At 41.0% G+C, this 27,637-nt stretch overlaps 1 protein-coding gene across 3 annotated transcripts in view; it reads left to right on the top strand.

The window, feature by feature from the left end:
* Positions 1-25,553, top strand: part of TRAPPC10 (trafficking protein particle complex subunit 10) — a 97,671-nt gene extending 72,118 nt beyond the window's left edge. For 2 of the 3 annotated variants that reach the window (XM_048865101.2, XM_048865108.2), the window contains exons 17-23: positions 718-947; positions 2,148-2,248; positions 2,765-2,891; positions 5,624-5,794; positions 11,757-11,934; positions 15,056-15,250; positions 22,174-25,553. In XM_048865101.2, coding sequence (XP_048721058.2) covers positions 718-947; positions 2,148-2,248; positions 2,765-2,891; positions 5,624-5,794; positions 11,757-11,934; positions 15,056-15,250; positions 22,174-22,412 — 1,241 coding nt within the window. In that variant the 3' untranslated portion in view covers positions 22,413-25,553. Of the gene's footprint in view, positions 1-717; positions 948-2,147; positions 2,249-2,764; positions 2,892-5,623; positions 5,795-8,914; positions 10,359-11,756; positions 11,935-15,055; positions 15,251-22,173 lie in introns of those variants that run through there. The other variant, XR_007358567.2, reaches the window with a different exon arrangement.
* The last annotated feature ends 2,084 nt before the right edge of the window (positions 25,554-27,637 follow it).

Below are 27,637 nucleotides of genomic sequence, written 5' to 3'. Positions count from 1 at the left end.
ATTGGGTAATGGAGCAGGTGAGGACTGAAGGAACATTGATAAGATTCAGACTAGTCATTAAATTGCTCTGTCAAGAATTTTCTTAAATATTGGAATGGACTACCAAGGAAGGTAGCCAGTAGCCCTTCAAGAAGAATTAGGGAAACACTGGAAATTAATGGAAATAATGAAGGGTAAGGTTCTTCATGATGTGGGGTCTTTGACTTGATCTACACTTGAAAGTTATGTTGGCAAAGCTGCATTGGTCAGGGATGTGAAAAAACCCACATGCCTGACCAACATAGCTCTGACAAACACCAGGTATAGACACAGCCATGTTGATGGAAGAATGATTCTGTTGATGTAGCTAACATCATTCGGGAAAGTGGTGTTCCTACATGGACAGAAAAGCTAGTTTTGTAAGTGAAGGCTCTATACTAGGGAGGCTCTGCCAGCCTAAGCTTCATAATGTATGTGTAGCCAGAGACTTCATTAAGGAAGCCAGTGTGGAGTTCTTGGAGTTCTACAATGAGTTGTATGGCTGCAGTCCTCACTGACAGGGAGGTGTGAGTTATAGACACTATAGGTACCAAGCCTTTTAGGGCTCCTTCTTGATCAAAGAAGACATTTCTAGCCTTTTAGGATATGATCTCATGACTTGATAGCTAGAGATGAAAAATGGAGGTTGTGGAGGGGAGGAATATTTCTAAAATTACTTCATATTCTACACAATTGTAGAAAAAGTCTCAGAATCATCGTTACTGATCCAGTCTTCTGAAAAGATCACAAGCATCACCCTGCCAGTGGCTCCTGCATATCATGTGATTGAATTTGACCTAGAAGTTATCTATTTGCCATCAACCCCAACAGCTTCAGTGGAAAGTGAAAATCTGGTAAATAAAGAACTGCACAGGAAAAGCAAAGAGAAGCAGAAAACGGACAACTGCATGGCTACAGTTGACCAAAAAGTAAGATGACAAAAAAAGTTAATTTTTTGACCACAAGTGTTTAAATTGACCAAAATATGAGTGAGAATAACCTACTTGCACAGAACACCTTCTAGCTTAAAGGATATGAAAGCACGTCAGACTGTATGAAATAGATGCAAATGTATGTGTATAGAATTTTTAAGGTACGTACAAAAATACACAGAACTTTATAGGTGGATGAGTTTCCCTTCACCAAATACTAGCCTTCTCTGAGGTTTGACATTCTGTGCCAACAACCCAAGTTGGAATTTGGCCAACAGACCATAGTTAACACCCCTACTTCTGTTTTAAGTGCCTGGGATCTTTAATGACTCCAATGATCAAAGCCTCTCTTCTGATCCATCAGAAAGATGTAATTTCTGTATGCAGAGTATCCCTGCACCATTCTGGTACACTGCTTCAGTATTAAGAGAAAAGAATGTTCTGATTAAACCAGTAACAACACTTCCTTATACAGCTGGGACTTAATTTGAGAGCTCTGTCCCATGTTACTGATTTTATTGCCCTATGTTTATAACTAAAATGGTCTGCACAATGTACTGGCACTCTTACTTCTCACATGCTTAACTATTGTTAAAAGAAACTGCGGATTGGTTGGTTTTGGAAATGAATGGTGGGGGGGGGCGTTTGGTGTTCATAAAGACTATGAACATATGCATATATGAAAAGTTATTTCACTTAGTGTATACACACATTAAGGGAAAATCTGCATTCAGTTCAGGAGGAACTTTTTTGAAGCTCTGTGCTGAAGTTCAGAATGCAGATTAATCATCCCTTACATTATGTTATGAAGTTAATAGGTTTGTTCCATTAGTAATTTATTTTGAGACTGACAAAATCTATGTGGTTATTGCAGTAAGATGCCCCTGGTGGCAGCATTGTTCTCCCTTAATATTTGCCAGCCCTTAAAGAAAGTGCTCTGAAGAGGCAGATCCCATGGATAAGTCAGCTTAGGAGTTGACGTCAGGGAGACACCAAGCTATGTGCGTGCGTGCGCACGAAAAATCCTCTTCCCACTTTAACAAGCTTAGTTGTTTGATAAATCAATTTTTTCCCCCCTTTTGGATGCATTAGGTTTGACTGGTCAAGACCAAGTTTCTGGGAAATGTTTAAGTATTTGGAATTGGAAAATAAAGCCATTATGCATGAATAAGAATTTTATTTCTTTCTTTTCTCCAGGTAACCATTGATTGTCCCTGGTCAATTTACTCCACCATTATTGCATTAACATTCAGTGTACCTTTTAATGCCAAGCATTCCTTACTGTCAGCTGGCAAACGGTAATGTAGTCTTTAAATATTTATAATCTCTTTCCTCTTAGAAAATGTTTGTAGAAGTTGATGTTCTGTATGTAAACTTTCAACATAAGTTTTTATTTTTTGTAAGTGGGTGGTGAGTTTTGCCACTTTTGAAATGCTCATTTTTGGATTCACCCATTCTCCCTTTCACACTCCATCAGCAGAACAACAAATACATTATTGGTGGTATATTTTAATCATATAGTCATAGGCTAATTTTCTCCATCTTTTGGTCTCTATGTTAGAACTCAGTAAAGGCAAAACTACTTATAAAAAATAACTGTACTATAGACCTACTTCTGCAGACTCAGATTAGCAATTAAGCAGAGAGGAAAAGAAATAATATGCCTGTCATTTTTACTGTTCTTGCCTGAGTGTCACAATTAGAGAAACTCTGTAGCGAGGATGAAATGTTTTTAATAGTTTTCTATGAGCTTGCAGTGAAACTGATATCAATATACAACGTATATTATTGTATGTTCAATGCTTAATTTTCAGGAAATATATACAGGTTTGTGTACAGAATTTGTCAGAACTCTGTTTCCAGCTTTCAGACAATAACCTAAAAAAATTTGGTAACTGCATAGATCTACAGCTGGTACCTCTGAAGCCAGAATCCCAACAGGTAAGATTCTCCTTGGTGGCTTGTTACCTTTTTAGATGTACGGAGTAAGATGAGTGTACCAAGGCACAAAATTGAAAAAATTGACACTTATATTGCTGAAATGCTTAGAATCTGGGTGAATGGCTTTCGTAAGAGATAATATAACAAGACTGACACACCCAAATGCAAATATTCAGGTCTTTGCAATCTCTGAAAAACAGATCAGGGTGACCTTCTACTAAAGGGTATTTTGGGAGCTAGGTCACTCACTGCAGTAGACTTTCATATCTGCAGACTCAAGATGAAATCCTAATGCGGGTCACAAATTATTAGTTTTTTCTTTGAATGATGTCTCTAAGGGTGCTCCACTCTAGGTACGGCAACAGCCCCTGCACCTGGGATCGGAGATCTTCATTAGCAGTGCCTATTGAACTGCACACACAGACCTTCCCATCTCATGCCATGAGCTGCGTGTATGTATAACACTTTGCACTCAAACCACCCCTGAGTTCTTTCTTAGACCTTTGGTCTGGGATGGAATCTGCAGAGATGCCTGCCTATCCTTTGAGCTATTAAAAGTGCCTTACCTGTTAGTTTTAATGTAGTAGTTCTTTCCTTCCTTGCCAGCTCCCTTAAAAAAATTAATTCCTTCCTCTTATCCTTCCTGTTAGTTTGTAGCTTAGGACTTAGTTTTCCTGCTCCCTGCTTTTCTCGACGGGGAAGTTTTCTCCCTCACCCTTAGGCCCGGATCTCCCTGGTTTAAGAGATGAGTTTCCTGTGGGACACCTTTCCAGTAACCACGGTCATCCACACAGCAGCCACTGCCTGGGAGAGGGACACGTCCCACAGAAGTCTATCCATTGCCACAGCCTGACTGCCAGGGCCAGAAAAAACTGGGACATTTGGCTGCAACTTCTCATGGCGAGGTCATTGCATCCAGCATCAGACCCTGGCCTGGATACTTCCCCCGCTAGGTCGTCCACCGACCCTCATTCTCCACGTCCTAAGAGAAAATCTTCCCTTTCTCATGCTGATGGGAAGGAATGGGCTTCCTTATCACCCTCTGAAACACCGCCACCTCTATGCCCTGCAAGGTCAGTAGCCTCAACATCTTCAGGGATGAGACATAGCTCCAGGGCCATCAGAGTACCTCCAGTACCACAGCTAAACAGAGGTCTAAAGACCCTAAATGGGCAGACCTTCAGACATTAGCACTGTCTCTTAGCACCGGAGACTGCAACATGAGACCATCAATAACAGTGCCAACTGCCGGACCAGATCAACTTCGGGCATCATGACCTCAATGAAGCCATCTGCATTGGTGATGTCCATTTTGGCACCGGCCAAGCTCTTGGCACCTACACCTTCGGCTTTGAGCAAACCCATGGCACCAAGCAAGAACTCTACTCCGTCTGCTGGCTGCTCAAGAGAATGCACCTCTCCCTCAGCACCAAGACGTTAAACACAGCAACCAGCAGGAGGCGGCATTACACACCCTTGGATGTCAGATGAGCATTAGCCTTTGACCTGGACAGAACTAAACCTTACAGATAGTTGCAACATTTATTCCTATGAACAGCCAAAAGAATGAAAGGTGCAGACATGTCTAAGCAACGCCTTTTCAACTAGATCTTGCAGTGTACACACCTGTCCTACCAACTATACAATTGACAACTTCCTCCTGGAACTCAAGGACATTCCACCCTCTCTCTCCCCCTCAATTGCCTTTCTCAGTGTGCCGATTGCTGACATTTGCAAAGCAGCCACATGGGCATCCTCTATTACGTATGACTCAGCATGTGATACTGTACTAGGACACACTGTCGTATCATCCAGATCGATTGCCACTCCAAAGCCCCAGCCTTCCAACTAGGGGCACTACTTTATAGTCACCTACAGTGGAAGCACCCATAGGGACATCACTCGAAGAAGTGTGCAGTAACTGAAGTTCTTCAAGATGAGTGTCCCTTTGAGTGCTCTACTACCCGCCCTCCTCCCCTCTGCTTCAGAGCCAAAAGATAAATTCTGGGGTAGAGAAGGAAGTAGGTGGCGGTTGGACAGCACAGCGCTATATATACATGCTGCTCATGGTGTGAGATAGGGAGGTGCACATGTGCAGTCCAGTGGGCACTGCTAATGATCTCTGATCCCAGGTGCATGGGGTACTGCCGCACCTACTGTGGAGCACCTGAAGAACCACAGTTACTGCACAGGGTGAATAACCTTCTTGTTGGTCTCCAAATCCCTTCTTGTTCCTCTTGCAAAAAGCTACCACATAGTTTGGTGGTTTTGGCATTCTGTGGTCAAGAATGGCCAAAAAGTGGAGTAGCTCGGAGCTGCAAACTAGGATTGAGATATGATGACAAAACAGTGGTCTGTAATAGGCATCAATCTGCTTTTTACCTGGTTTTAAGAGACTCTTTTTGTGTGTATTTTCCTGAGCAGCAAACTTAATAAATAAATAAACTTTTTTATATTTACTCTTCCCAAAAAAAAGTGTCATGCCTGAAATACTGATTCTGGCAATGAAACTTTTCCCTTCTCATTGTAACAATCTGGGCCAGTACATGTCTGGGGATTTTAGATTGTGAGAACTGTAAAATGGTTATAATTTCATGGATTGATGCATGTATAAATATAATAAAAGGTCTGGTAGTAGTGTATATAACAAGACTGTTCATTAGACTAGCAGTATAGAAAGCTCCTGATATTAAGACATGAGTTCATACTATGGATGAATAATTTTCTTTCAGCACATATACAGTAAGCAGTCAGTATTCTTTGTATGGGAATTGAAGTGGACAAAAGAACTTCCCCCCTCTTTGCAGTGCCAGTTTTCGGTTAGCTTCTCTCCAGATACCTGTGAAGAGCAGTCATTCTCCTTGAAGCCATACACTTATGAATTCCAAGTGGAAAATTATTTTGTAAGTATTTTTATCTACATATTGTATACCTTAGACTTAACGGGGGGAAGGAAGAATCTGTTTGGGTGATGGGAAGTCCAGGGATAGGTCTCTGTTAACTATAATTTATTTGATTGCACATGTCCATTCCACTTCAGGGGTTTGCATGCCCAGTGCACTGAAGCTGGAGAATTTTTACCCACACTGGTAGGAGCATGCAACCTCCACATGCTACTAGCTGATGGCATAAAGGGCAGAGCTGCTCCTACCATTCCGTCAGTTCCTTCTCACTACCTGTGGTCAAAAGAAAAGGAGTACTTGTGGCACCTTAGACTATTTAGTCTCTAAGGTGCCACAAGTACTCCCTTTCTTTTTGTGAATACAGACTACCACGGCTGTTACTCTGATACCTGTGGTCAGTAGCCAGTGTGTCTCTCATCTCACAACTTTTCCTTTTCTCACAAAAAACTTTTCTAAACTTTTTGTAAATAGTTTGTATAGTTAATGGTACTTGTTTTTTTCCTTTTTTATTGCTATTTTGAACTTTTGCTTTGCCTCAGAACCAGGGCATGCCTAAGTCCCTGGGATTTAAGCACTGCTCTGGCTAATAAATCTGACTAGTATGGGGCGGTATGGCTAAATTTTTATGTACAAACTTACTTTCACTTGGCCTAGTCAGGATCAGGCAAGGATTACTGAATCTGGTAGCCAGAACCTCACTTCAGGTGGCCTTGGCTGATGCAGATTCTGTGACAAGAGTGATGGCATTTACAGTCACAGTGCATCACTTTTCTTAGCTACAGTCATCTGGGATACTAACAGAAGTCCAGTAGATGACTGAGGATCTTCCTTTTGAGGGCTGTAACTTGTCTTCTGGGAAGATGTACAAAATGCTGTGTTCCCTAAAAGACAATAGGGCTCTACCCTTTTAGGTTTCTGGTGACTTGTATCCCAGAGGAAGCAGTTTCAGACTCTGCACAGACATCTTTTTCTACCCAACAAGGCAGCATGAGCAAATGAACACACCATAGGCTCCAAAGAAGGAGACGACCTCCTTTTGCTTCAACTTCATTGAGACAACCTGTGACATCTAAATAGTCTTATTTGACTCCAAAGGCAAGGCCAAAGTACCACCTTGTCAGTGTCTTAATATCTCCTGTCCTCCCTTTTGCAGACTTTCAAACTTCCTAGGTGCTTGGATGTTTGTTACAACCAATAACTGGTTGCTAAGCTCCATAGAAGTGAGAGATGTCTGCAGTTTCTCTGTCCTTCCAGTCGTCCTCCCTCATCTCTCTTCAGGGACCAATCGCACAAGACTGTTGTCATTCAAAAAATTAAAATATTATTTACAGCCAGTGGCCATAGAAGAAGACCCTCAACATCAGGGCGAGAGATTCTCTTCCCAATGCTTTGTTATCCCAAAATCCAAGGGAGGCCACAGACCTAATCTAGTTTTGTGGAACCTAAACAAATACATAATGAAGGTTTTGCATGGTTACTAGCCTGTATTATCCTGTACCTAGATCCCAACAATTGGTGTGTTGCCCATAATTTAGGTTGTTTATACGAATGTTTGCATGTCAGCAGAATCTGCATAATTAGTCTGCAGCAGGCTAGTGCCCACATCCCAGTTTACTGCAAACTATCCTTTGTGTAGACAAGCCCTTAAAGGACACTTACTTTCATGTGGCCATTCACCAGAGCCACAAGAGGTTTTTAAGGGTTTGTTGTGATAAAAGTTCATTATCAATTCTGTCATCCCCTTCAGTCTGTCTTCAGCCTCTCAAGTCTTCACAACATATAGGGAAGTGGTGGTGACACATCTCAGGCGGGCAGGTGGCCAAGTGTTTCCATACCTGGATGATTGGCTAGTTCAGGAAAGATCCAGGCAAACAGGTAGAGGTTAGCATCAAGAAGATCCAGTCCTCCTTTAATTGCTTAGGCCTCTTGATCAAAGAGGGCAAGTTAGTATTGCTCTCCGTGTAGAGGATCGAGTTTATAGGAGCAGGTCTCTACTCCGTCATCCAGTCACCAAGCCAGAGTTCAGGCAATACTGAACCTGTGCAAGGACCTCAAGGTCCATCCTTGTACAACAGTAAGGAATTGATGGGACTTCTAGGGCATGTGGCAGCTGGCAGGTACTTGGCTCAGCATGCCATACTTCCACTCGGAAGCATGTGGGGGTGTTTGAAGTCTGTATACCATCCATCTCATCCCCTGCTGGACATATTGACTCAGATACCTGCAAATGTCTCTTGTCATTGCTAGATTGGTGGATGGACCCTGCCAATGTATGCAAAGGGGTCTCTTTCCCCCTGACTCCATCCTCTAGGACTCTGGTCATGGATGCCTTATCCCTCACTTGGGGGACCTCCAGACCCGGAGGGGCTTTGGTCAGATCAGGAATTCTCTTGACACATAAATGTTTGAGAGATGAAAGCAATTCACCTGGTGTGTTGTTTTCCTTCTACAAATCAAAGGATACACTGTGCAAGCTCATGGAAAATGCTGCTGCTAGGTTCTACTTGAACAGGCGACGGGTGCCAAGTCAGATTGCCTTTGCAAGAGGCTGTAGATATCTGGGATCTTTGTATGAGAAATGTTGTCATACTCAATGCTTAACACTTCCAAGGTGTTCAGAACCATGTGGCAGATCATCTCAACAGAACAGTTAACAGGAATTACAGATGGTCCATCAAAACACACATTGCAAAATCCATTTTTCAAGCTTGGGAAAAGTCAGAGAAAGATCTGTTCACTATGTAACTGAAGAGGAAGTGTTACCTGTTACATTCTAGAGCAGGTGACAGTCCAGGCTCTATCTCAAGCTATGTCTACAGTACAAAGTAGGTGTGTGATTTCCCCTGCTTGCGTACAGTCATGCTAGCTCTCTTAAGCTAGCTTGACTATAAATAGCAGTGAAAATGCAGCTAAGTCTTGCCTCCATTGCCACTACCTGTGCTACCATGGCCACATCGTTGTTTAACCCCTCACTAGCTTGATGACAGCTAGCATTGCTATGTGTACCTGAGCAGAGGACTCTCACCCCTAGCTCGTTGTGTAGCTGTAGCCCTCTGCCTTTTTTGTTGTGTAAGGACATGCTGCTGTTTACATGTCTTCCCTATTCCTCTGATTCCAAAGGTGGTGATCAAGCTCAGACAGGATCACACTACTCTAATCCTGATGGCTTCAGCCTGGCCTTGACAACATTGGTTCTCAACCTACTGAGTCTTTACAGTCGGGATCCCATGACTCTCCCTCAAGACATGAATATCTTACAGGACCACGGCCAGATGCTGCTTCCCAGTCTTCACGGCCTTCATATGACCGGTTGATGCTCCGTGGCTAATGCTTGAGGAAATTGCATGTTCCCTAGAGGTTCAGAATATTCTCTAAACAGCGGAAAGCCATCCTCCAGATACGCTTACGTGATGAAGTGGAGATGTTTTTCTCTGTGGTCCCAGTAGCAGGATGGTACTTCTACAAAGTCCTCTCCTCAACTTATTCTGAAATACTTACTTTACCTAAAGGAAAAATGGCTCTTCCATCAGCTCCCTGAGAGTTCTCTTGGTGGCATTCCTTCTTTCTATAGAGGATTAAGTCTGTGTTTTTCAACTCAATAACTTTCCAATTTCTTAAAAAAAAAAAAAAATCAGACTCTTTCCACCTATGAAACCCCATGCCTCCATAAGATCTAAATGTAGTTTTGTCAGCATTAATGGGTCCACCTTTTGAACCTAGGGCTGCTTGTTCATTTTTTGTACCTCCTATCTACTTAACCTTTATTCTGAAGCCTCAGTCTCATAAGGATGAAGAAAAAGCTCCATGCTTTGGACTGCCACAGGGTGTTCACCAGTTTACCTGGGCAGGACTAAAGCAGTAATGTCCCCATAGCTGTTCATTTCCTTTGCTGATACAATGAAGGGGCAACCTTTCTCTGTGCAGAGAATATCTTCTGGATCTCATCCTGCATACTGCTATGACATTACCAAGGTTGTTCCACCTAAGAGAATTTTAGCTCCAAGAGCACAAGCAGCATTAGCTTAGCTGCACTCCTGTGTCAGATGCCCATCGGTGACACTTGGAGGGATTCAGCTTGGTCATTGGTACATACTTTAACTGAGCTTTATGCTGTCTCCCAAACCTCAAGAGATCATGATAGGTTTGGGAAAGTTGTGTTGCAATCCTTGTTCAGATAGACTCCGAAACCCTCCTCCATTCTGAACCATTTCTGTCTCCCGAAAAGGAATGGACACATGCAATCACTTGAAAAAAAATTGTTACTAACTTGTTCCTTAACTGTTTGAGATGTGTTGCATGTTTCCATTCTACGACTCACCCTTCTTCCCCTCTACACTGGAATCTCAGCATACTGGATTCTGGTGTGAAGGAACTTAAGGGATAGTCAGAGTGGCTCTGCCCTTTATACCATTGGCTGTCAGCACAAGCATGCAGTGGGTTGTGTGCTGCCCCAACGGGTAGCGCTGTGGGGGGGAAAAAAATCTGTCTTTAGTGCACTGGTGTGCACACCTGAAATGGAATGGATGTGTGCAACGTATCTCAAAGGACAACAGTTACAGAACAGGTAAGGAACCATCTTTTCTGTTGCTTCTTTTTAAAAGACATATAAATGATGTCAGCATCCATGTCACAGCTCAAGACTAGAGATGATGAGCCACAAAGATGAAAAATGAGATTATTTAGCTATCATTAACAACATCTTTTCTGAAGAATTTGACTTTTTCTCCTTCCCTCCTGCCCTGCACAATGGCTTCATGTCACCAAGGGTATTCGACTGAGAAGACTGTACTGAGCTGCTTTCTTCCTGCTAGCTTGATGAGGCCTTCATCAATCAAAATGCCATTGTCAAAAATTCTTTTTGGCTTGCTATTTAAAGAAAGATGTTTGAAAAATCTCACCTTTTCTTGTGACTTCATTTGTGAGCTTTTCTGATGGAATAGTTTGGGTTTCTTTTGGCCTTTATCCTAAGTGCTTCCTTTTTCTCTTCACAATACAAATTCATTGCCGCCTTCATCAATTAGAAAGCTTGACTGGATATAACTCAAAGTTAAATAGTATTAGCAGCAATCCATGTGTTGGCCTCTCCTTGCCCAGTGAGCAAAACTGATAAAAAGTCCCCCATTTGAACCTTTCTTGGGTTTAAACCAGTAAAGTAGGCATTGCTGACTCTGTCTGAATGTTACGTTAGGTCTTTAGCTGCTTCTGTAAACTGGCTTTAAGCAAAGCTTTAGGGGAGTGTGTTTTGCCTACCCACTTTCAGATGTAACTAGATTTCACTGGTCTCTTGGATCAGCCCAACCCTCCTGTTAATTTTTGTTCCCTAAAAATTGGTAATGACCATAACAGCATATTTCCATTAAACTGTTCGGCACCAGTAGTTTTGTAGTAATTAGCTTATACTTGCCTCTTCGAATATGTTTGGACTATTAGAAGATCTTGACAGCAAGAATGGTGAAATTCCTTTTTTCTTCAGATTGTGTCTAAAATTAGTAGTATAACAAATGATCACTACTTGTAATTGAGGGCAGGCTTACAATATGGACCTATAGCGGTATAACTGCATTGCTCAGGGGTGTGAAAAATCCTGAAGCAGAACACCCCTGAACGACAGTTATACTGCTCAATCCCCACTTCTCCCCCACCCTCCTGTGTAGACAGTGCTATGTCGACAGGAGAGCTTCTCCCACAGACATAACTACTGCTTCCCGAGAAGGTGGATTAACTACACCAACAGAAGCTGTCCCTTTGGCGGCGTAGCGTATTCATTAAAGCGCTACAGCGGCTGCTGTAGGTTTATACGTGAAGACAATCTCTGTCTTGTAATACGGGTTGTAGTATGGCATGGAAGTTAAGTATGAGCTTGTAACTTATATAGTATCTGGTCAGTTTGAATTTATATATAAAAAACATGTTTATATAATTGATTCATTACTTACAGATCATTATTTTTTCCTCATGCCAGACATTGTATAATGTGAGAGCTCAGATTTTTCCACCATTGGGGGCGGAGTATTGTAAAACAGGCTCACTCTGCTCTTTGGAGGTGTCAATCACCCGACTCTCTGACCTCTTAGATGTGGATAAAGATGAAGCATTAATGGAATCAGATGGGTACTGCACGACTAAACTTATGTATGAAGGTAGGAATAATGACTACTTTTTCTCCTGTAATTTTTGAGAAATTAATGCAATTCTCATTATTGGTTTTGCTTCTGTCTTGATACTGATATCTGCCACCCTTTCTAATGATCATAATGCAGTCTTGTAGACAAGGTTGGATATTAAAACGTTTGTCATTTGTCTGTCTTAAAATAAAAACTAACATAAAAACAGGTTAGAGCATAATTTACTTTTCAAAAATTGTTTCAGTATGGGCAGATATTTGCTTGAGCCTTGAGTAGGCAACAACGTAGGGAATAGATATTTAAAGCTCCCCTAATGCAATTTTCTCACTTCAGTCTCGCTCCATCTGTCCCCATGCACTTCTAGTTTCCTTCCTTCCCTGAACTGTAATTAAGGATAAGATTTTTGTCACTGAGATCAGATTCCATGACTTTCAGAGACCTCTGTGACATTATCCTCTTCAACTTCAGCCCTGGGGTAGTGCGCCCACCCCACCCCCCCACAGTTCTCTGCCGCTGCTGGGAGTGGGGCCCGGAGCTCTCAGCCGCTGTGGGCAGGCCCTGGGCACAGCTCTCAGCCACCACAGGGGGGCCTGCAGCTCTCTATCCAGCACATGTAGGTCAATGAGTCTCAAGGCCTTCCTGCCTAGTGATGACTCTGCCACACCTGCCTTCTCTGCGGGCCCACTCTTTAATTTCTGCTTGGCCCAGGGAGTCTAACCAGGGCCCTGGGTAACATGGACAACACAAAAGTCACACATCTCCTAAAAGTAGGGGTTACAGCACTTTGTTCATTTTTGTTTGCTGCTGTTTTCTTAATTTTGCCACTTTATTTGAAATAAGACTAAGTGCTGAGCAGAGCAGTACCCTAAAACTTTCCATGAAAATGGAGGCAAGATGTTTTATACATCATTCGATGTACCTGTTGATTTTGAGAGGGTAGCTGTGATAAGCATCTTGAAAGTACAACTTATCAGCACAAATGAGGCATTAAAAGTGGTTGAAGATAGAAATTTTTAAAAAGCAGAAAACTGTACTGTTCTTTAATACCAAGAGTGAGAAGCAGATTTGAGAGAAATGAAATGTTCAAATTAACAGAAGACTTCTCTGCTGCAAATATCCCCCTGCCTGCCCTTGACAATCCAAAACTGATGGTTTTTAGAGAGCAAAGTAGGTGTTCTACCAAGTGCAGATCAACTTAGAAAGTTTTAGCTACCCAAAGAGTTTGACTGTTACACTGAAGAATTAAAGGAAAAGCTGCACACCTGTAAAGGAATTGTCATTGAGCAGATGAAACTACCAGTGCTGAAGACAGGTATGTGTTTAACATTCTTGCCATCCCCATCCCAACAAGCAGTGAAAATGCAAGTACTTCAGATGCAGGTAATCACAAGCTGGATATATTTTTGTTAGTGTGAAGTTTTGGAAGCAGTCAATTTTAAAACAGTCAGCAATGCAATATGGGAAAATGAAAACTTTGCAATACCATTTGATCGCATCTCTGCATTTGTGACTGATAATGCCACATACATGGGGAAAGCTTGGGATCGAGGTTTGAAACCTTTGTTTTTAAATTCTGTACACCTTATGTGTATGGCATGTTTGCTTAACCTTGTGGATGATCTATGGAGGAAGATACTTTTGAGACTAAATTATTTAGTTGTGGCTGTAAAACATGCTTTCACTACCTGCCCTGCCAGAAAAGCCTGGTTCCGTATATTTCTAATGGAAATAGGGAAAAGTCCTTCCATCCCACCGACCTCGGTAATAAACAGATGGAACAGCTGGTTCAGTGTAGCCTTTATCACATGGAACACACTAAAGATTGTTTAATTTTTTTAGTGAGGAGAATGGTTGTAGCAGTAGTTGAAGTGTTAAAGAGATTGTGGATCTTTGCCTATCCACAGCAGTTATTGAAGAACTCCAGGCTGTAAAAGAGTTTGCACCCCGAATCATAAACACGCTTACAGCTATGAAGAGCCCACAGTTTGCGCTCATCAAGTCTCAAATGACGTGTGATCTTGTGATGTGGGCAGAGAGCTGCTCTGAAACTTGCTGACCACCAACAGCAAAAACGGCACTCTTGGAAAGCTCAAAAAAATGGTCCTACTTGGACACTGACTCAACCTCCTGCTTTTGCCAATCTGCTGCTACTTTCTTCAGTACATGCAGTGTATTGGAGCCAAATCAAACAAAACATGTTGACATTCATGAGACCACAGTATTTGAAAATATGCCATTGTTTGATGACAACGTTCCAGCCTAGAGAGAATATTGGGCTTACTGCAGAGCAGTGCAAGAATTGAAGAATGAGGACGTTTCTAGTTCTGGAGAAGCATGATGGCCAGATTTCCAGCTCTGCTTAGCAGTACCAGTCAACAGCATAGACCCCGAAAACGCCATCTCATCTTATAAAAAATGTGCTTGGGGACAACAGACACTGCATAAAGAATAACAATCTATGTATAACTTGTTATGTCAGAATTGCAACAGTGTGAAATAGGGTCTTGAAAAAGAATGTTATTTTTGTTGTGTAGTTTTTTTGTTTGAAAAATGATTTCACAATATGCATATAGAATCTCGAAATAGTTTACAATGTCAACAAGCGAAAGCTATTGCATCAATGTTGCTTGTCTCATGTAAATGTTACACAGTAATATTTTGTTAAATATTACACATTTTTTATGACCACACCATGATTTTGTTCATTTTTGCCATGACTGTTCCATGAATCTTGCCTAATTTTACCACGACACAATCTTATCCATACCTATAATATATTTAATGTAAATAAAAATAAAGTAAACCAAGCAAAATCCCTACCCTGTTTAGGGAGGGGTGGGGTGGGAAAGAGGGAACCTGAAACAAAAGCAAATATCGTAGAACTAATATGACTCTGGTGAAAAATCACTCTGCTTTTATGAGAGATCCCTTTCCCCTACCCTGTGGCTATTTAAATTGCAAGCTGTTTGGGATAGGACTATCTTACTCAGTATGGTCATTGGCACAATAGGGCTATGGGGTCCTTGGGCACTGCTGCAAAACAAAACAAAAATACTTTAAATGTATGTAGAAGCATAACTAATTTCTTTTCAGAACTTTTTTCATTTCATAGCATTTTCTCTCTACTCTTTTTCAGTTGTTGACAACAGTAGTAACTGGGCAGTCTGTGGAAAAAGCTCAGGGGTAATATCTATGCCTGTAGCAGCTCAAGCAACTCACAAAGTGCACATGGAAGTGATGCCACTTTTTGCTGGATACCTCCCCTTTCCTGATGTCAAACTATTTAAATACCTCCCTCATCATTCTGCTCACTCCATGCAACTTGATGCTGGTAAGGCTGTCTTGAATATGTGATCACATAGAAAACCTGGTTTATAGAAATGACACTCTATTTCTTTGGCTGTCCTGTTTTTAAAGCAGAACAAAGCTCAAAGTAATGAAACCCATTCTTGATGTAATTCTGTTCCAGGTTCATTGTTTTTGTTAAAAGAAAAGGAGTACTTGTGGCACCTTAGAGACTAACCAATTTATTTGAGCATGAGCTTTCGTGAGCTACAGCTCACTTCATCAGATGTTTACTTTTCATTAACAGCTGTTTGTCATTTTCAAAACAGGGCACTGCTTTAATGAGAATAAAAGTGAGAGATTACTTCAAACTTTAAATTCTGAGTATAGCTTTAGTCTGTAACAAGGAACACTAACCAGAAAATATTGGGGTTTTTTTAATTTTATGTAACCTTTAAGATTGTTCAATATTTTAGGCGTTGACTATCATGGAGTTAAAATGCATCATCATTACAAATTAACAAACTCAGGGAGTTAGTAGGTAAGATGCCATGGGAAGCAAGTCTAGGGAGAAAAACCGTTCAAGAGAGTTGGCAGTTTTTGAGACGCTATTAAGGACACAAGCAAACTATCTCACTGCATAGGAAAGATAGGAAGTATGGCAAGAAACCACACTGGATTAACCAGGAGATTTTTTAATGATCTGAAATTCAAGAGTCCTACAAAAAGTAGAAACTAGGTCAAATTACAAAGGAGGAATATAAAAAACACAAGTATGTAGGGACAAAATTAGAAAGGCCAACACACAAAATGAGATCAGATTAGCTAGAGACTTAAAGGGTAACAAGAAAACATTCTACAAAAACATTAGAAGCAAGAGGAAGACCAAAGACAGGGTAGGCCTATTACTCAGTGGGGGGGATGGGGGAACGATAACAGAAAATGTGGAAATGGCAGAAGTGCTAAATGACTTTTTTTGTTTTGGTTTTCACCAAAAAGGTTAGGGACGTCCAATCACTACTAGCCTCTGTTTGCCAGAAGCTGGGAATGGGCGACAGGATGGATCACTTGATGATTACCTGTTCTGTTCATTCCCTCTGAAGCACCTGGCATTGGCCACAGTCTGAAGACAGGGTATTGGGCTAAATGGACCTTTGGTCTGACCGAGTATGGCCATTCTTATGTCTAACATTGATCATTTTACTGGCATTCACTGAGCCTAAAATAGGGAAAGAATAAGTTAAGAATTACTTAGATAAGTTAGATGTCTTCGAGTCACCAGGATCTGATGAAATACATCCTAAAATACTCAAGGAGCTGACTGAGGAGATACCTGAGCCATTAGCGATGATCTTTGAAAAGTCATGGAAGACGAGAGATTCCAGAGGACTGGAAAATGGCAAATATAGTGCCCATCTATAAAAGGGGAAATAAGGACAACGCAGGAATTACAGACCAGTCAGCTTAACTTCAGTCCCCGGGAAAATAATGGAGCAAATAACTTTAAGCAATCAATTTGCAAACACCTAGAAGATAAGGTGATAAGTAACAGTCAGCATGGATTTGTCAAGAACAAAGTGTCAAACCTAATAGCTTTTTTTTGACAGGGTAACAAGCCTTGTGGAAAGGGGGGAAGCAATAGACCTAGTATATCTTGACTTTAGTAAGGCTTTTGATACTGTCTCGCATGACATTCTCATAAAGAAATGAGGGAAATACAACCTATATGGAGCTACTATAAGGTGGGTTCATAACTGGTTGGAAAACTGTTCCCAGAGAGTAGTTATCAGTGATTGACAGTCAAGTTGGAAGGGCATATCAAGTGGGGCCTGGAAGGATCAGTTCTGGGTCTGGTTCTGTTCAATATCTTCATCAGTGATTTAGATAATGGCATAGAGAGTATGCTTATAAAGTTTGCAGACAATAACAAGCTAGGAGGATGGGATTAAATTCAAAATGATCTGGACAAACTGGAGAAATGGTCTGAAGTTGGGCTGTCAAGCTATTAAAAAAAAAAAATCATACTTCCGCTGTTAAGCAATAATAGAATACCATTTATTTAAAGATTTTTGGATGTTTTCTACTTTTTCAAATGATTTAAATTACAACACAGAATACAAAGTGTACAGTGCTCACTTTATATTGATTTTTATTACAAATATTTGCACTGTAAAAAACAAAAGAAATAGTATTTTTTCAGTTCACCTAATACAAGTACTGAAGTGCAATCTTTATCGTGAAAGTTGAACTTACAAATATAGAACTATGTACAAAAAACGCTGCATTCAAAAATAAAACCAATATAAAATTTTAGAGCCTACGAGTCCACTCAGTCCTCCTTCTTGCTCAGCCAATCGCTCAAAGAAGTTTGTGTACATTTATCAGAGATAATGCTGCCCACTTCTTGTTTACAATCTCACCTGAAAGTGAGAACAGGTGTTCAAGTGGCACTATTGTAGCCAGTGTTGCAAGATATTTGTGTCAGATGTGCTAAAGTTTCATATGTCCCTTCATGCTTAACCACCATTCCAGAGGATATGTGTCCATGCTGATGATGGGTTCTGCTCAATAACAATCCAAAGCAGTGTGGACGGACGCATGTTCATTTTCATCATCTGAGTCAGATGCCACCAGCAGAAAGTTGATTTTCTTTTTTGGTGGTTCGGGTTCTGTAGTTTCTGCATCAGAGTGCTGCTCTTTTAAGACTTCTGAAAGCATGCTCAACACCTCATCCCTCTCAGATTTTGGAAGGCACTTCAGATTCTTAAACCTTGGGGCGAGTGCTGTAGCTATCTTTAGAAATCTCACATTGGTACCACCTTTGCATTTTGTCACATCTTCAGTGAAAGCATTCTTAAAATGAACAACATATACTGGGTCATTGTCCGAGACTGCTGTAACATGAAATGTGGTATAATGTGGGTAAAACCACAGAGCAGGAGACAAATTTTCCCCCAAGGAGTTCAGTCACAAATTTAATAAACGCATTACTTTTTTAATGAGCGTCATCAGCCGGGAAGTTTGTCCTCTGAAATGGTGGCCGAAGCATGAAGGGGCATACAAATGTTTAGCATATCTGGCATGTAAAGTACCTTGGAATGCTAGCTACAAAAGTTCCATGCAAACGCCTGTGTTCGCTTTCAGTTGACATAGTAAATAAGAAGCAGGCAGCATTATCTCCAGTAAATGTAAACAAATTTGTTTCTTAGCGATCGGCTGAACAAGAAGTAGAACTGAGTGCACTTGACAGGTTTCAGAGTAACAGCCGTGTTAGTCTGTATTCGCAAAAAGAAAAGGAGTACTTGTGGCACCTTAGAGACTAACCAATTTATTTGAGCATGAGCTTTCGTGAGCTACAGCTCACTTCATCGGATGCATACCGTGGAAACTGCAGCAGACTTTATATACACACAGAGATCATAAAACAATACCTCCTCCCACCCCACTGTCCTGCGGGTAATAGCTTATCTAAAGTGATCATCAAGTTGGGCCATTTCCAGCACAAATCCAGGTTTTCTCACCCTCCACCCCCCCCCCCCACACAAACTCACTCTCCTGCTGGTAATAGCCCATCCAAAGTGACAACTCTCTACACAATGTGCATGATAATCAAGGTGGGCCATTTCCAGCACAAATCCAGGTTCTCTCACCCCCTCACCCCCCCTCCAGAAAACACACACACAAACTCACTCTCCTGCTGGCAATAGCTCATCCAAACTGACCACTCTCCAAGTTTAAATCCAAGTTTAACCAGAACGTCCGGGGGGGGGAGGTAGGAAAAAACAAGGGGAAATAGGCTACCTTGCATAATGACTTAGCCACTCCCAGTCTCTATTTAAGCCTAAATTAATAGTATCCAATTTGCAAATGAATTCCAGTTCAGCAGTTTCTCGCTGGAGTCTGGATTTGAAGTTTTTTTTGTTTTAAGAAAGCGACCTTCATGTCTGTGATTGCGTGACCAGAGAGATTGAAGTGTTCTCCGACTGGTTTATGAATGTTATAATTCTTGACGTCTGATTTGTGTCCATTTATTCTTTTATGTAGAGACTGTCCAGTTTGACCAATGTACATGGCAGAGGGGCATTGCTGGCACATGATGGCATATATCACATTGGTGGATGTGCAGGTGAACGAGCCTCTGATAGTGTGGCTGATGTTATTAGGCCCTGTGATGGTGTCCCCTGAATAGATGTGGGCACAGTTGGCAACGGGCTTCGTTGCAAGGATAAGTTCCTGGGTTAGTGGTTCTGTTGTGTGGTATGTGGTTGTTGGTGAGTATTTGCTTCACGTTGCGGGGCTGTCTGTAGGCAAGGACTGGCCTGTCTCCCAAGATTTGTGAGAGTGTTGGGTCATCCTTTAGGATAGGTTGTAGATCCTTAATAATGCGTTGGAGGGGTTTTAGTTGGGGGCTGAAGGTGACGGCTAGTGGCGGCCTAATAACATCAGCCACACTATCAGAGGCTCGTTCACCTGCACATCCTCCAATGTGATATATGCCATCATGTGCCAGCAATGCCCCTCTGCCATGTACATTGGTCAAACTGGACAGTCTCTACGTAAAAGAATAAATGGACACAAATCAGACGTCAAGAATTATAACATTCATAAACCAGTCGGAGAACACTTCAATCTCTCTGGTCACGCAATCACAGACATGAAGGTCGCTTTCTTAAAACAAAAAAAACTTCAAATCCAGACTCCAGCGAGAAACTGCTGAACTGGAATTCATTTGCAAATTGGATACTATTAATTTAGGCTTAAATAGAGACTGGGAGTGGCTAAGTCATTATGCAAGGTAGCCTATTTCCCCTTGTTTTTTCCTACCTCCCCCCCCCCCCCCCGGACGTTCTGGTTAAACTTGGATTTAAACTTGGAGAGTGGTCAGTTTGGATGAGCTATTGCCAGCAGGAGAGTGAGTTTGTGTGTGTGTTTTCTGGAGGGGGGGTGAGGGGGTGAGAGAACCTGGATTTGTGCTGGAAATGGCCCACCTTGATTATCATGCACATTGTGTAGAGAGTTGTCACTTTGGATGGGCTATTACCAGCAGGAGAGTGAGTTTGTGTGGGGGGGGGGGGGTGGAGGGTGAGAGAACCTGGATTTGTGCTGGAAATGGCCCAACTTGATGATCACTTTAGATAAGCTATTACCCGCAGGACAGTGGGGTGGGAGGAGGTATTGTTTTATGATCTCTGTGTGTGTATATAAAGTCTGCTGCAGTTTCCACGGTATGCATCCGATGAAGCGAGCTGTAGCTCACGAAAGCTTATGCTCAAATAAATTGGTTAGTCTCTAAGGTGCCACAAGTACTCCTTTTCTTTTTTCTGAGTGCACTTGTAGGCTCTAAAGTTTTACATTGTTTTGTTTTTGAGTGCAGTTATGTAACAAAAAAAATCTACATTTGTAAATTGCACTTTCACAACAGATTGCACTACAGTACTTGTGTGAGGTGAATTGAAAAATACTATTTCTTTATTTTTACAGTGCGAATATTTGTAATAAAAATATAAAGTGAGCACCATACACTTTGTATTCTGTGTTGTAATTGAAATCAATATAATTGATGTAGAAAAACATCTAAAATATTTAATACATTTCAATTGGTATTCTATTGTTTAACAGCATGACTAGAAATGTGATTAATTTTTTAAATCACAATTTTTTTTTTGAGTTAATTGCATGAGTTAACTGAATAATCGACAGCCCTAGTCTGAAGTAAATAGGATGAAATTCAATAAGGACAAATGCAAAGTACTCTACTCTAGGAAGGAACAATAAGTTACACACACGTACGTACGTACGCACGTAAATGACTGCCTAGGATGTAGGACTGCAGAATGGGCACTATGGGTCATAGTGGATCATAAGCTAAATATGAGTTAACAATGTAACACTATTGCAAAAAAAGCAAACCTCATTCTGGGGTATATTAGCAGGAGTGTTGTAAGCAAGACATGAGAAGTAATTCTTCCGCTCTTCTGATTAGGTCTCAACTGTAATATTGTGTCCAGTTCTGGGCGCCACATTTCAGGAAAAATGTGGACAAATTGGAAAGTCCAGAGAAAAGCAACTAATATGATTAAAGGTCTAGAAAACAAAACCTATGAGGGAAAATTAGGTTTGTTTAGTGTGGAGAAGAGAAGACTGAGAGGAGACATAAGTTTTCAAGTGCATAAAAGGTTGTTACAAAGAGGAGGGAGAAAAATTGTTCTTAATCTCTGAGGATATGACAAGAAACAATGGGCTTAAATTGCAGCAAGGGTGGTTTAGGTTGGACATTAGGGAAAACTTCCTGACTGTCCGGGTGCACTGGAATAAATTGCCTAGCGAGTTTGTTGGATTGCAATCCATGGAGATTTTTCAGAGCAGGTTAGACAAACACCTGTCAGGGTATTATCTGTCTAGATAATACTTTGTCCTGCCATGAGTGCAGGGGACTGAACTAGATTTATCGAGGTCCCTTCCAGTCCTATGATTCTATAGCGGTACTTGAATGTTGAAATCCTAGGATGTTGGCTTGCAAGCAGACTACAGGCACATGGAAAACACTTACATTCACTCTTATCTGAATTAGCCTTTTTCTGAAATTTCTCCTAGTGGGTGAAGCATTAGTGTAGACAAGTTACTGGCAGTCCCTGGCATATAGACCAGCTCTGAGGAGGTGTAGAACTTTCTAGTTAAAACACCAGGGCCTTCTGGAGCCTTCTGTAATCTAGCACTTCCACCATTTTTTTCACAATAGTGAAGCTGCACCCGTGATGGCAATAGTGAAAAACCTAAAATAAAATCTATATAGCCTGTATGGCCAGAGAGAGTGACAAGCGGTCATGATTGTTGCTAGGATGCTCAAGTCTTTGTTTTGTCCTCACCAATGAGTAGTAACGCCAGTGCTGCAGTGCAGTCAAACCACAACATTTTAATTGTTATTTTATTAATTCATTTCATAGAATGGTTGGTTGTTTTTTTTAACAGACAGTTGGATTGAAAATGACAACCTCTCTGTGGACAAGAATATGGATGATCAGGCTGACAACAGTAGCATAAAGAGTAGAGGCAGTTTGCATTCGGCAGCCAGCGGGGAACATAAAGGTCTGCCAATGCCCCGTCTACAATCCTTTTCACCTGGTCAGGTCTTCAACTCCAGCATGAGCATGCAAATCCTTGTCATTCCCACCAAGGATGACCATGTTCTGGAAGTCAATATCACATGATGACTAAATATAAATAAACAAGGAAAACAAAAACCATTAGAGACTTGATATGAATGCACTTTAATAGATCATAACCTGATTATTCTCCAGTGTAACATTCTGATTTAAATCAGACCTATGGCAACTCAACGCTGATTGGCCATGGAAGCATCAAACAATTTGATCAATTTAAATATACAGTGGAGGTTGTGTCAACTAGTTTATATTGCTACTTTAGTATGTTTTGTGTAAAATGATTTTCTGTTTTTCCCTTCAATCGCATCCTGCTGGTAAAGTCAAGATGCTTGCTGCAGTTGGTCTGTTATTTATGTTACTGGAGTATCCTCCAGATCTGCTGTTTTCTTTTAAAGTAGTCAGATTTCTGTTCACACAAATGTTTCAGGTTGACATACAGTAAGCCTTGCAATGTGGCTATTAATGACTCAAATGTGTGCCTTTCTAGTCACACGACTGTCTGGTTTCCTGGACCAGGGTAGCTTTCTAGATTTCTAAAGAATAGGGTGAGTAATTCTGAATCCCACAGCATCTAGAAGAGTTTAAAAATTATATATATATTTTTTCCTGAAGACTTGCTTAACCTCTTCAGTGCCTTGGGACATATGAATTATTTGCCCATATAAGCCCTTTTGAATCATACCAAGACATTCATTTAAGTCAGACCTTTTAAAAGGCGTGGCCCTTGATATGAACAATAGCATGGCATGTAAGTGGTTAAGTTTGGAATAAATGTTCATGGGATCATCATTTTCCCCCAGAGATATTTAAGTAATGAGAAGCAAGTAGCATTAGACCAGCTAGGTAACTTTTTTTATTAAATACTAGCTCATTTTTTAAAAACCAAAGTCTGTTCCTTCTGACTCCCTGGCCCTAATTAGTGTTTACTGTTATGGACTCTGGAGCGATATATATTTTTGCACCTTAATCCTAGTTTTCTGAAAGTAAATGTCACTTAAAGATTACTTTACTCTTTCCATTCTCATTACGGGGAAGGATTAAGGTCCTAGAATTGAACCTCTTCTGGTCCAGCAAACTGCAGTCATACCCTACCAACTGATTATTTTTCAGTTGTAAATTTTATTGTATATATGGTTGATTATTTAAACAAAAGTCTAAACTAACTGATGTCTGTGTATAAGTTGCACCAAAAATCAAGGAGAAAATAAATGTGTGTTTTTATTGGTGTGAAAGTCACAGCTTGTAAATAAGTGTGGTGTTTTAAACCTTTTCCAGTTCTCAAAAGCTCTGTATTTTTGTATATATGTATTTCACTGAAATTCACTGGTAAAGTCTTTGGGAGGGGAAAAAAAATCAGTGTGAACTGATACACGATTCCAGCAGATATGTGGCCTCTTGGTGAAAAACCTGTACAATGCGAATCTTAAAGGAATAATAAGAATCCTCTGCAGTTGTTTCCGTAGGTTCTTAATATTTAAGTATAGAGGAACACAGAACAAAGAAAAATCCAAATATTTAAACTATCTTCAGTCTGATTTTTTTTTATCTTGCAGTGTTCAGGGTTTTTTTACTTGTTCATGACTCCTTTTCTTATGCTTTGAAATTCACTCAGACTTGGATGATGCAATCATCAGTTTATTGGGGTTTTTTGTTCTTTAGCTAGGAAAAGGTAAGTAACTTAAAGGTTTTCCATAAATCTGCCAAAAATATTTGATCTACAATGAATTGAATTTAAAATTAATAAAACTCATTCAATTTGCCACGTGAACTACAACCTTAAAGTGGTAGTTGCTCTGCTGATTTTTCCTTTCTTTAGCATCATGAACTTCTTTTGTAGTTTTCTGAGTAGCTACAGTCTATTGCATATATAAGAATCAAAAACATGTGGAGGAGGGATCAACAAAAACAACCTGAGTGAACAGTCAGCTGTCCTAATTTTTGCTTCTCACTGAGGGAAAACAGGTTATACAGTCTGTATACACTGGGATCTCCCCTACACTACAAAATCAACTTGAATTGCCATCCTGCACTGACCTCTACTGAAGCAAGAGTGACTGTTGGAGTTCAAAAATGCATTCAGATAATGTAAGCTACTTGGTTTCTAATTCAGTTCCCAGGTAAAAACTTTATTTGCATTTAAGTGGTTGGTATTTTGTGTGCCGTTGTTTTAAAACAGGAAAATGTTTCAGTATAAATGTGACATCTAAACAATCAACTTTCATCACAAAAACTACCACAAAGGCTTAGTCTAATTATTACTACTTAGAGGCAAGACTTCTGCATATAGGATGGATGAAGTAGGTTGGTTTTCTACTTAGGAAAATTTGCAGATGTAGAATAATTGTGAAGCAAAGTGACAATGTGTGTAACTGAAGATACAGATTAGCTATATATACTTATCTGTCAAACATTGTAAATACTATCAAATGTAAAAAAGAGGTATAATTTTTGTGAATGTCACAGTTTTGTGTGACTGGAAAGATTATAACTCTCATCGTTTCCTCCTGCTAATATGGAAATTGTTACACTTTAATGTGAGATTGTAACTTTCTACCTGCAGTTGTATAAAGTCCCATTGTCAAGGCACTCTACACAGGAAAATATCCCATACTAAATATTTGTCAATAAAAATAAACATATAAAAGAGAAATGAGGATAGGATCTCCTGATAAACTATTCCTCATTTTTTCTTTTGTTTTTAAACTCAGGTTATGTGAAAGTAAGTGAAGAAATAAAACCATCCTCTTTGAAAGGGAGTGGAAAAGAAATTGGAGAATGAGTAAACATCTTGTATTAATCTAAATATTTTACTTAGACCAAGGTTGCTAAAATATAATTAGATGTGCTAGTACAAAGCCTTGTCTTTATTCCATCTTCTTTCTGTGAAGGAATGCCCTTTCTTTGTGGAATTTATACTTAGACTATTTTAATCCAGATAAAACCCAAAGTATCATTTAGTATGGATGGCTGCTGGGATTCTTTGACTGGAAAAGGTGACAAGTTAGTGACTTTGACACTGCGGGTATTATGATTAATTCCATTTTCTTGGTTTACTATTAAAAATCATTTTTCACATTGTTCTGTAATATATATATATATTGTTAGACTAAACACAAATTGTATTAAGATTGTTTAATGAAAATGTAAGCATTATAATTCTAAAAATATACATGTTTTAAAAAGAAATCCAGATTCTCTGTTGTGATTTCTCACACTTTTGCACTTTAAATAGCAAAGTAATTATAAATCCATTTATGACTATTTCTATTCAGAATGTATACTTCCTCTGATTGGGTTGAAGTAGATTAATAATTTTCCTTTAAGGAAGTCTTAATTAAATTTAAATGGGAGGTATTTGAAGCATAACTGTTACAGAAACAAAGCACTGGAGAATAGGCTTCTCCATACATGGGACTCCAATCAGTTATTGCTTTTGCAAGGTGAAACCCAAGTCTGGAATCTGGGCTGCTGCTTCTCATGTTTCAGGTAACTCCACTGCTAGTATTGAATTGCTAGTCTTTTGGCGCTCATTTAGAGCCCCTTTTACTGCAATGTGTAGTCACTATAGAACAGGCCTGATGCCATTTGCTCCATGGGACCTTCACCATCACTTAAGGAAGGAGAGAAGACTTTAAAAGATACAGCCTCTCTCCCCAACCAGCCAGTGGCCAGGTAACCTGTTCTCTGTGGGAGGGGTGGATAAGGTACAGACTCAAAGGCGAGCACAGTGATGTATATAGGAGGGACCAGGCAATTGCTGTATTGCTTTAATTTAATCCTGCTTTAGGAATACTTGTAGATTTCCTGAGCCGGCAGAGTTTTCATATGGTGAGATAAGTCCATCTCTGTTTTGCCTGGGGGTACCATGGTCAGTCATCAGAAAGGGATCTCACTTTTAGTATGGTGAAGGTCTCTACCATACTTTTGAACATGCTTTTACTTCAAATCACTTTAAACCAGAAGTTCTCAAACCGGGAGTTGGGACCCCTCAGGGGGGTTGCAAGGTTATTACATGGGGGGGTCCCACGTGCTGTCAGCCTCCACCCCAAACCCTGCTTTGCCTCCAGCACTTATAATGGTGTTACATTAAAAACACTTTTTAAATATATTTTTATAAGGGGGGGGGGTCGCACTTAGAGGCATGCTGTGTGAAAGGGGTCACCAGAAGAGAAGTCTGAGAACCCCTGCTTTAAACCATGAGGTGAGGGGGGAATGCAGTCTCTTGCCATTAGTGCCACAAGGTTCTGGAAAGCTCAGCTGGGATGCAAGAGTACTGAGAAAGCTAGTGTGTTGGCTGGAGTGGACTTCATTTCCACTAAGGTGCTGGTGTTCTCTGTCATGGATTTGGGCAGATAGGCTTTGGAAAACAAGATCCTCTCTACACTGGTTTTCCTTACCATGAACATAGGGAGTAGACTGTCAGGGAAATTTTTTTCTTTTCCTTGGTGCTTTGACGTATATTGTCTCTTCTGGTGCATAATTTGAACTCTGGTGGGAGCATGGCCTTAGTTTTGTCTTTGATCATATCTAGACTAGGAAAACAGGTTAAGACATTTCCTAGTGTAGATATGGTCTTGGGGCATGCTGAGCAAACCCCTCTCATGGGAACAGAGTGGGGCTGACACGTGTCCCCCACCGTAGCGATCTGTGCCACTGACGGGAGCACAACTGCACATACACATCTACTAGACCAGTAGCCATGTTAAGACATTAGGATGCGTTGGCATGATTTCTCGTTGATCCATCCGTGCCAGCTGCTCCGCATTGCCCTGTGAACCTCTATGTGTTAAACTTTTGATTTGTTGCGGTATTTTTCCGGCTATCAGAGTTCAGCTGGCTAGTCTATTTAATTGCCCAGATCCTCTTTATTACCTTTTTAAAGTAACTACTCTACTCTTCCCCTTCTCCAGCCCTCTGCAACCTCTCCTCCCCCCGTCCTCCCGGAGTTCTCCAAGACAAGGGCGAAGGGGTCTGAGATCGCTTCAGCGCCGGAGCAGGCCCTTCCCCGTGCCCCGCTGCCTGGCCTGGGTGCTGAATACTCCTTACCCTGCTTTTCGGCTCTCTCCCCCGCTAAGAGCGGGGTGGGGGCACAGTACCGCGCGACCCCTACAGCGCAAGACTCCCTTCGCACGCACGCGCAAGCTCCCCCCTCCCCCGGTCAGCGCCTCCCCCTCCCTAAGAGGCGGAGCCACCCTGGCTGGAGCAGCGACCAGCCCCCCACCCTCCACTGCTGCGCGCACGCCCGGAAGCGCATGCGTAGGGCTGCTCCC

This window comes from Caretta caretta, chromosome 1, assembly GCF_965140235.1.
Source record: "Caretta caretta isolate rCarCar2 chromosome 1, rCarCar1.hap1, whole genome shotgun sequence".
NCBI classification, from domain to species: Eukaryota; Metazoa; Chordata; order Testudines; family Cheloniidae; genus Caretta; species Caretta caretta.
The sequence above is the reverse complement of the archived record's forward strand: the minus strand, read 5'-3'. Positions and strand labels throughout refer to the sequence as shown.